This window comes from Porites lutea, chromosome 3, assembly GCF_958299795.1.
Source record: "Porites lutea chromosome 3, jaPorLute2.1, whole genome shotgun sequence".
NCBI lineage: Eukaryota > Metazoa > Cnidaria > Anthozoa > Scleractinia > Poritidae > Porites > Porites lutea.
Genome location: NC_133203.1, coordinates 13,688,265 through 13,697,914, shown reverse-complemented (window position 1 = coordinate 13,697,914; position 9,650 = coordinate 13,688,265). Strand labels below are relative to the sequence as shown.

The 9,650-nt window shown below is 39.1% G+C and overlaps 2 protein-coding genes across 2 annotated transcripts in view; one reads left to right on the top strand and one right to left on the bottom strand.

Moving 5' to 3' along the window:
- LOC140929917 (uncharacterized) overlaps positions 1-6,485 on the bottom strand; it is a 7,956-nt gene extending 1,471 nt beyond the window's left edge. Inside the window, exons 1-4 of the mRNA XM_073379606.1 lie at positions 6,426-6,485; positions 4,849-4,995; positions 4,497-4,598; positions 2,664-2,844 (exon numbers count right to left, since the gene is read on the bottom strand). Coding sequence (XP_073235707.1) covers positions 2,664-2,844; positions 4,497-4,598; positions 4,849-4,995; positions 6,426-6,485 — 490 coding nt within the window. The remainder of the gene's footprint in view (positions 1-2,663; positions 2,845-4,496; positions 4,599-4,848; positions 4,996-6,425) is intronic.
- Positions 1-9,650, top strand: part of LOC140930535 (polycomb complex protein BMI-1-like) — a 37,444-nt gene extending 27,794 nt beyond the window's left edge. Inside the window, exons 9-10 of the mRNA XM_073380261.1 lie at positions 8,609-8,692; positions 9,266-9,650. Coding sequence (XP_073236362.1) covers positions 8,609-8,692; positions 9,266-9,337 — 156 coding nt within the window. The 3' untranslated portion in view covers positions 9,338-9,650. The remainder of the gene's footprint in view (positions 1-8,608; positions 8,693-9,265) is intronic.

Below are 9,650 nucleotides of genomic sequence, written 5' to 3'. Positions count from 1 at the left end.
GTTGAAGGTGGAAGCGGAACACTGACTGATAAAAAATGAAACTTATGAATAAGGAATGATGAATATTTGGAGTTAGAAATTCTAAAATTATGAATAATTCACTATTTTCACATAGACCATAATGCACCTTGTTATATAGCTGGAAATTTTTTCTCAACAGCGTGCTGTCTCATTGGTTACTTCCAGGTCACATGACATCTAACAATGAAACTGTTTCCCGCCAAAATCTCTGATCGGGCAACATTGCAAAAAATCTATGACATCAGAGGGTAACGCCGGCACTGTTACCCGCGAATGCTGACCGACGACCGCCGTTACAGCGATTTTTAATGAATTTCCAGCTTCAAAATTTCCAACTATATAACAAATTGCTTAAAGACTGGTCCCTTCAGTAAATTTGTTTTCCTCAAATCTCAATGTTTCTAACTGCTTACCTCGTGACCAGTCATTAAGTGTTCTTTCCCCCTCCCCTCCTTCCCCCTCCAAAAAAACAGAATTGCATAACCATTGTCTTCGATTTCTCTTTGGACGACTGTAATACCCAGGAGAAATTGGAAACAATGGTTATGCAAAATTTGGGTGGGGGGTAAACACGACGCATTATGGTCTATGTGGAAATGGTGAATAAAGTCTTGTCATTGGAATAATGAATAACTGATTAACACACTCAGTAATATTCACTTTTTAAATGGAAGTAAAGAAATGAAAATTTAGCAAAGGACGAAAGTATTCTTTTTTAACCACATTTGGTAATAGTCCGAGAAACAAAAGAGTACTTTCGGAAATGATACCCCGGCCACTGATGCAATACAAAGCATTGATATTTGGACTGTACAAGTTGTCAGTCGGTGGTGTCCTCACAGCATTGCCACACCACGTGTTCGATAACGGTGGATAGATGTTTATGGACTTATCATAAACGCAGACTCCTTGAGAAACTGTTATCATTTCTAGGGGAGTTGCAATTTTTTTATTTAAAAATGGGAGGAACACTGATAAACAAAGAAGAGTCGACTGAACCATTCGAACAGCAACTCGAGGTCCTCATCACGTTTTATCTTAGCAACTGGGAGGCGCTTTGAGATGAGCCATGCATGATAATAATTTATCTCAACTGGAAAATAAACTCCGCCTAAAATGTGCCAAAGAGCACCCGATTGTTCGCTGGTCACCCTAAAGGTCAAGTAATACGGGCAACATTTTCGCACAACTTGTCGCGCAACATTATTGCGTTGCAAGTTAAAAAGGGCTGTTGCCCGTATTACCATCTTCGCTCTCAACTTGTCACACAACAAATTTCGATGTTGCAAGTTGCGGCTCTTTGAGAAAATCATGCGTTGTGATTGGTCGACAGTGTGTTTTTTTGTTAGCAAACAAAATGGCTTGTTGACCTTCTGTGGTTTCTTTCTTTACTTCCCTTGTCAATGCCGTTCTAAGGCTATGTAGTTGTTTTTTAAGACAGTTTGGTGAATGTTAAGTTTTTGACATAACTCATCCAGAGCTCTTGACCTGCTTGACTTGTTTTTATACTCTGATCCACAAGTTTCCGACCGACACGGGTGCTTTTCAAGTTCTTTGCTCAAATCTTTTCTTTGGGCCTTTTACACTTTTTCACTAATAAATTCACAATCTTGGGTCTCAGCATTCTCAACCTCCACAACCTCGGCCATGCTTACTTCCTGCCAAGGGATATGCCCACGGTCAACTGCGCGCTATACTCACTATCTTTCCCGCGTTTTTGGTATGGGAAAATTGACCAATCACAAGTGCTGTGAAGTGTAGCAAGTTGTGATGCAAATGATAAAATTGCAAAAAGTAGAACTCAGGTCTACTTTGTGCAACATGTTGTCACAACTTGCAACATCGAAATTTGTTGTGTGACAAGTTGAGAGCGAAGGTGGTAATACGGGCAACAACTCTTTTTAACTTGCAACGCAACCGTGACAATGTTGCGCGACAAGTTGTGCGAAAATGTTGCCCGTATTACTTGACCTTAATGGTAGAAAATCTCTTGCTGTCTCTTATTAAGGCGATACGATCCTGTGTGTGACCGGATCGGAATGGCAATTTGACAAGCCTTCCAAAGAGAACTGGAAAGCAAGGTATACGGCGGTCCTGTGTTTTCAGTACTTTTCCGGCCCTAGAGCTGTTACTTAGACTTTCCCTACTCATCCTAATTCGGTCGTATCATGGAGTGTGGTAAAAGGGACGTTAAATCTAAACGAAACATCCCGAGCTTAGAGAGGCACGATTTGGTCTTTACCAGGCAAAGTTGATGTAAAGTAGTAATGAATAGTGAATATTGAGCTAAAATTTAATATCAAAAATGAATAATGAATGAGCCAGGACAAAAAGACTGGCCAGGAACAACGAATAACCTAGATACAATTATTCCGTTAACCGTTCACCGTAAAAGGGCAAACAATTTCAAACATTTTTCAGCCGGTATTTGTGTAAAGAGCGCCATCAAAAAACCGTTTCTGGTTAGATTTTTACGTGTCTTGTCTGGTGACCATTATTCCGCTTTAATATTCGGCTTTCTTATGATATGAATTTATGCAGATCTCGATGGTTGATCTACGTAATGATCTTTCTTGTCCTCATCCAACAGTTGTTAAAAAAGAAAATTGTTAACAACAAATTAGCAGTCTGATAGTTAGTACCTTCCATCTCTAACAGAGAGTCGTTCATCCCATCCACTGGCACTTCTTCTATGTTGTAGATGGGAAGACTCCCACAGAAGTCCAGAATCGTCTGCGGTAATGCCAACCTGTCTGCAAAGCCCAAGACTCTTGTGGCTGTTTCTTTTATTATTTTCTCATCGGACAAGGGTTGCTTAGTTGCCTTTTAGACGTTTAAACAAAAAATAAAAGGCTTAAGTTAAGAAAATACAGAAGATGAGCAATCTTTCATCGTTACTGAACTCTCTTTATGTAATGAAATAATCTTCCTAGTTCATTGCTTTGACACTGACATGTACAGTCATTTTAAAGCAACCAGACTCTTATTCATTGTTTGCCTCTTCTCATGTGAACAAAGTTAAATATAAGTTATCATGAAAAGTATCGTCCTGAATAAAATACAATTGCCGGCCTACTGGCCTAGGCAATTATGTATATACTATTTACAACAGCAGAAAAAAATATAAAGGCTATACGGCTAAGAATAAAATGCACAATAACTAGGGTAATTAAATTCGATGATAATAATTTAAGGCGAAAATTAATATTCATGAAGTTAAAATCTAAAATACAAAGATATTCTTATTTACCTAGAATTAATCTCTGTGAATTATTTAATGAAGCTAAACAACGACTGTCAATGCAACGTGAACCTTTTTACTATTTCACAGTTTTGAGAAATTATCCATTTTTGCGATCTTTCTATAGTTACGGGTGACATTCGTATCTTTCAGTGTCTTAGCAAGTTGACTTCCTTCACTAGGTTAATGGAGTATGCAGCTATTATTATTATAAAATAATAATAATAATAATTATTATTATTATTTTTATTATTATTATTAGCGGAGCTCCACCCGCGCGCGAAGCGCGCGCGTGGGCGGAGCCCCATAACTAAGGAAATGTGGTAATCTACCCATCCCAGAAAATTTGGTAATCACGTGACCGTACACCGAGCGAGCGATCGAGCGAGCGACCGTCCGTCCGCACCACAGGCACACCAATGTAAAATAACTCAATCAACAGGTATGGGAAGCCAAATGCAACTCAAGGATTTATTTGGAAGGAAATCACATGGCCGCCCGGACTTTTAGAAAGAAAAAAGTCGTGTCTTTTTCGGCGTTATTTTTTATGTGTACACTAACGTGGATAACAGAGAAAGAGCTAGAGCGAGTTATTGGAAATTCGTTGGAAGAAAAACATGGAAATTCAAAGCGGCGGTGAGAAAATGAGAAATGCTAGCGGCCAGCAAGGTGAAAATGAGCGGCAGTGAAAAATAAAAGCGAACATGAACACTGGAAACAAAATATTGGGTAAGCACATACGACAATTTCTCCATAAAAATAGTGTGTAACTAGGAAGTTTGACGTTTTAGTCGTACAAAACAGCGTTGTAGTCGTGCAAAACAACGGCAAGGGAAAAACAAAAAAGCGTGCTGCACGTGCAAATTTGTTTTTTGCCAATTAGAAGAAAAAGTGTGCTGCACGTGCAATTTGTTTTTTTGCTAATTAGATCTATTAGGGCCTGTTTACATGGAGTGGGGGACCCCGGTCTAGTGGGGTAGGTTTCTTTTGTTTTGTGTTCCCCAGAGCGTGAAAGCAAAAGAAACCAACCCCACTAGACCGGGGTCCCCCACTCCATGTAAACAGGCCCTTAGTCTTGAAGCCATTTTCATTGTCGTCCCCCGTTTAGCATAACAAGATTTAATATTTTTAGTTTACACGTATTATTAACCAGAGCTTCGCTTTTAGCCCTGGCTAAATCTATATATTATTATTATTATTATTATTATTATTATGTAAAACAAGCAAAACGTACCAGGTCCAAGTCAAGCTTCAGTTTTTGTGAAGTGGGTAACGTTGGGTCCAACTTAGACACGTAACATTCTTTAGATAATGGAAGGCGTTTAGCTGTCAGACCCTGAAAAAATAAGGCAATCAAGACACAAATGAACTAGCTGAGAGAAAGCCACACTCGTCTACTTAATTGTCGGCATTGAAGATTTGCACGAATGGAGTCCTGATTCATAACTTGATATATTGAGAAGTTATCCAATTTATAAATTGCCAGCATGTATTTGTTAAAACCAGTTCAAACAAGCAGAAACACTGTGACAAAAAAAGCAAAACAAAAAAACAGAAAGTTAGCAAGTTGTAAGAATCATCCTTACCGCAACAAAGTCATTCATCACTTCCATTGGGGCTTGTTTATTATGTCCAGGTACACGTATCACTTCTGTTCCGTTATCAACATCTACATCTATTTCTTCCCTGACAGATACGCTCTCCTCAGTGAACTGAAGTGCATACCTTTCAGCCTATTAAACATCCAAAGAAAACAAACAAATGTCAGGTACACGAGGCAATGCTTAAAAAGTTGAAAATGCGGAAGTGAAAGAAATTAGGCACTTTCTGGACGCCAAACATAGATTTAGATGGACAAAATATATTAGTACCTGGTTATATGTGACGGATTTCAATATGTCTTTTTTTTAATTTTATTTTTAAATCATGATGTCAAAGCACTCACCATACAATTCACTTGGAATGAGATACTGAAGAGAAGGAGAACGCTTAACAGGATTTTTGGCAGATAGATAGAAGCCTGAAAGAAAATAATGGGATATTTGTTGTCTCTACATGTACAAGGGTGGCTTAAGGGATAGTTCTAATAATTATATTGTAAACAACGTTTTTTTTTGGCAAAAAAGACTGCAATTAACGTCAGGGTCGAAAGAGGGTCCATCATACACGTCATTGAGTGTCAGACCTTAACGATTTATAAAGGCTGATAGACAACGGAATAGTGTATATAATATGTATCGTGCAAGTTACAATTGGAACAAAACTGGTAGCCTTTTCCCCTGAAACTTCGAAGGCCGCTCATTTTAAGGTCATTCATGGGGTTACTATTCAGGGGATATGTCACAAGCATATTGCTCTTTTAGGACTGTGTTAAAGTGGCTTTACCCATACACAAAATGCTCTTGAAGAAGTTATGAAGAAGATATCAAACATCTTTCACCAGGAAGCACTAACCATTATTTGTAAGTTTCAATTCATGCGTCCTTAGAAAATAACAAAACTGGCCCATTATTTTGGGAAATCAATTTTATTGATGAGAAGACACTTAACCTTTTTTTAAAAAACGATAGTAAATAGAGTGGCAAACAGCCGCTTTAACCGCTAAAGTATAAGAATAAGCCATCATAGGCTAGTCGCTGCATGGCGGTATTTGAAAATGACTGAAACATGAAGTAATCAATGCAACTGATGAAGATGCATGCACTTACCATTTTTTCCCTGCAGTGGACGGTAGAAGAGATACCTTAACAGGCTGGGGTAACGTCGCTGACTAACTTTAATGGTTGAACTGGTTGTCGAAAGGCAATTCGCCAACTCTTTTCTTTTCACCGTTTCAGCACTTTGACTGACAAGCCTTTCCCGTATCAGCTGTAATGCAGGCTTTAAAATATTAGATTGAAATGATAGTTTTCGCCATTAATGCTAACGGAAGAAGCAAAGATCACATAATACGTGACAAAAACAGAGAGGCCAACAAGATCCGGTCTGAGTGGACAAGTTGTCTCGACTCGACAGGCAGAGTTGTCGATTTACTCTGTCGGGAGGACAAGGATTATCATTCCACGGGGTCTCTTGTTAACATCCCAAGCAACAAAATGTTCAAGTCCCCTTAGTGAGATGCATTTCTCGACTCCACAGTTAACTCTGTCGGGTGGACAATCACTTTCTCCACTCGTACGACTTGTACGACTCGAATATCATTGACGGGGTCTCTTGCCAACATCACGAGTAACAAAATTTCTAAATCCCCTTTAAATGAGATGCATTTGTCGTGATTTCCTTGTCACGAGTCAAGTTTAATTCTTAGCAGGGGAAACTATCAAACTGGTATCAGCTGTCGAGATGCATTTCCCACTCCGGACAACTCTGTATGTCGAGTCGCGACAACTCAGTCCGCTCGTACAAGTTGTGAAAAGTATTTTTCCACTCGTATCATGTCGACAGTATAGGACATAATAAATGATGACATAATTTCTTAGACGCCAGGTCTAAAAACGGGTGTGAATTTTAGAGGCCAGGTATAAAGATGTGGGTTTTTTTGATCTGAAATAAGGTCGGGATTTGGAGAACCAGGAGGCATCGATCCCCACCAAGAATTCCCAGCAGCACCCCCCAGGAAACTGCATCCCCTCTTATCTCCTACGTTACTGTATTACCCAATTAGCAAGCAGGTTTAAAGACTCAAGTATTTTGATTTATTTTATTTTTGTGTCCGATTCGCTAATTATAAGGACAGTGTAAAAGTCTTGACCCTCGGTGCTGAAGGAAAGAAAACCGGTCGAGTTCAATTTCAAGCTTCAGCGACCAATTTTTGCGCACAAGGAAGTCTTTAAGGGATCTCTCAATTGAGATATCCCTGAAAGACGTTAGCTCCTCTCTGAGCGCGTCCTCGATATTTATCCTTTCGGCCGCCAAATAATCGGGCTACGAAACAGATAAATTTTCTGCCGCATTTACTGATCTACCGTACCCTAATGACGCCTAATTAACATTCAAGTGGAACGTATCACTGGCAATTTGAGTACAATGTTATTCTTTTGTGTCCGCATTTGCTGAAGGGCTTTTGTTGAAGTAATCTTAAGTATTTAATTTCAAAACTTTGACGTCTTACAGACGAGACTTCCTTGTCTTCTAAATCAGCAGGTTGAAAAATTCGACCTGTGCTGAAGGAAGTATTTTAACTAACACAAACAAACTAGGCCGGAGGAAAAAATAGTAACCGTAGTCGAGTATACTCTTTGCCAAACGTTATCTTTCCGCATTTTGAGCGCTGAATGAACTACTCTCATAACCTCACTTATCAAATTCCCGAAATTTGCTTCCCGTACTTGCTGCAAATTTGATCTCTTAAGGAGGATTGAAACGCCTTCCCATGATGCTTAGCGTCAAAAAATTCGCTTCGGTCCTCTTCTTAATATCTCTGACTGGTGCGTTCGTGGGTAATTTTGTGGATTTTCAATCGGATTTTTTTTCATGTTTCAAGTATTCTCAGGTAGGTAGCTGCTCCTGTTATTGGTTTTTTATTTATTTAGTCGTATAATAGTGACCGGGTATATTGTAGTTCTTACACTGAAGCATCATTTATGTTTTCTTTGTTGTTTAACTAGATATTCCCGACTCGTTATCTCCGATGTCCATCCGCAGTTAAAGAAGATAAAGTTCGCAATTCCTAACACTCATCAGGTATAACCGACCGACCGCCTTCTGACTAAAACGAAGCCTTAAACTTAATTATTTTGTAACGTACTACCGACTGTTGACTGTTGGTGCACTGAGTGACAGACTGCTTTCTTTTACTACTACTGTTTACTGAATTCTAAATGATTGCTAACAATGAATTACCTCTGACCTTACTCGAATGACTGACTTTCCAACTGGCTAAATGACTAAGTACTGAGTCACTTGCTGCCGACTTACTGCTGGCAAACTGGATGAGTGAAGGACTGGCTTAATGACTTACTGACTGACGGTTGTGCTGGCAAGCTGACAGGCTTACTCGACCAACTGGCTGGCAAACTGGCTACTGAGTAACTGCTCACTGACTGACTTTCTAAATGATTGGCTGGCTGCCTGATTAACTGAATCGGCCTGTCTCACTGACTGATTGTGACTGACTGACTGACTGACTGACGAACTGACGGACTGACCATATGCCTGGATGAGAGATTACTATAACATCGGCGACTGACTTACTGACCAACTGGCTGGGGGACGGACTTACTAAGTTACTATGAGTGATCAAAACAGCATCTAACTATCTAGCTTAAGAATAGTTTGATTAACTCATTGTTGACCTAACTTTTTGATTAGTTGGTTGCCTCATTTGAACAATGCTTTATTTTGCAGGCTGAACTCATCCGTTCTGATGAGCTTCTAAGCGACTCGCTCACGATGAAAGAAATATCCCAGATATATGGACTTTACACAAAAGTGAGTATGGCGACATGACGACCAAACACATTCCAAAATATCTTACGTTTTTATACGAGTGTATCATTTCTTTTCTTTTAGTGTTTAAACTCGTATGATTCATCCCAAATAAGGTGAACCGGAGTTCGGAAAATTTTTTCTTGTGGAATCCGGAATACGAGAAGTTTTCTTGTAGGATCCGGAATCCTGGGCTTTGGAATCCGGAATATAGCTTAAGGATTCCGGAATACCACTAATGGTTGGAATCCGGAATCCGATTCCACTGACAAGGAATCCGGATTCCACAGCGTGGAATCGGGACTCGAAGACTGTCTTGGATTACCTCACATTGGGCGATATGATAAGAAGAGATGTCCAGTGATAATACGACTTAGTACAACTTGACAACTGAAATGTTTGTATTACTGTGTCAAGCAAAGTTCGCGAAATGTTTCTTTGAATTGACTTTTTATATCACATTCTTTCTTAAAATTTTTAAAACCTAGTATTAATCAGAAAAAAACATTATTCTTAATTTCGTTTCTAAGTATTGTCATTTCTAAATAACCAACAAAAAAAACGGTTATCTTTCAGTCCTTCTTGGATCTGCAATACTCTTTCTTGGATGTTTGTGAAGATGACTTAAAGAAAAGTAAAGAAACATAGATGAAGTACCACGAAAGAAACTCAAAACTAGTGGTGCCTAAGAAATATTTAAAGAAGAAAAGAAGGAATGCTTGATAACAAAAACAGAACCTTTCGAAATAGAAGACGGACAAAATTTACCAAATAATTCAAGTGATACATCAAACGAACAGCTTTATCAAAGTGACCTTTCCACAGCACTTCCAGAGACTCCTCCAAGTTTTGAACAAGATCGCATTGAGCAAGATACCGCGTGAACCAACATTTGAAGACCCTGAGTGTTCACACGATTAAACGTCTCAGTTCGAGGTGTGATAACTAGATGATGGTGTAC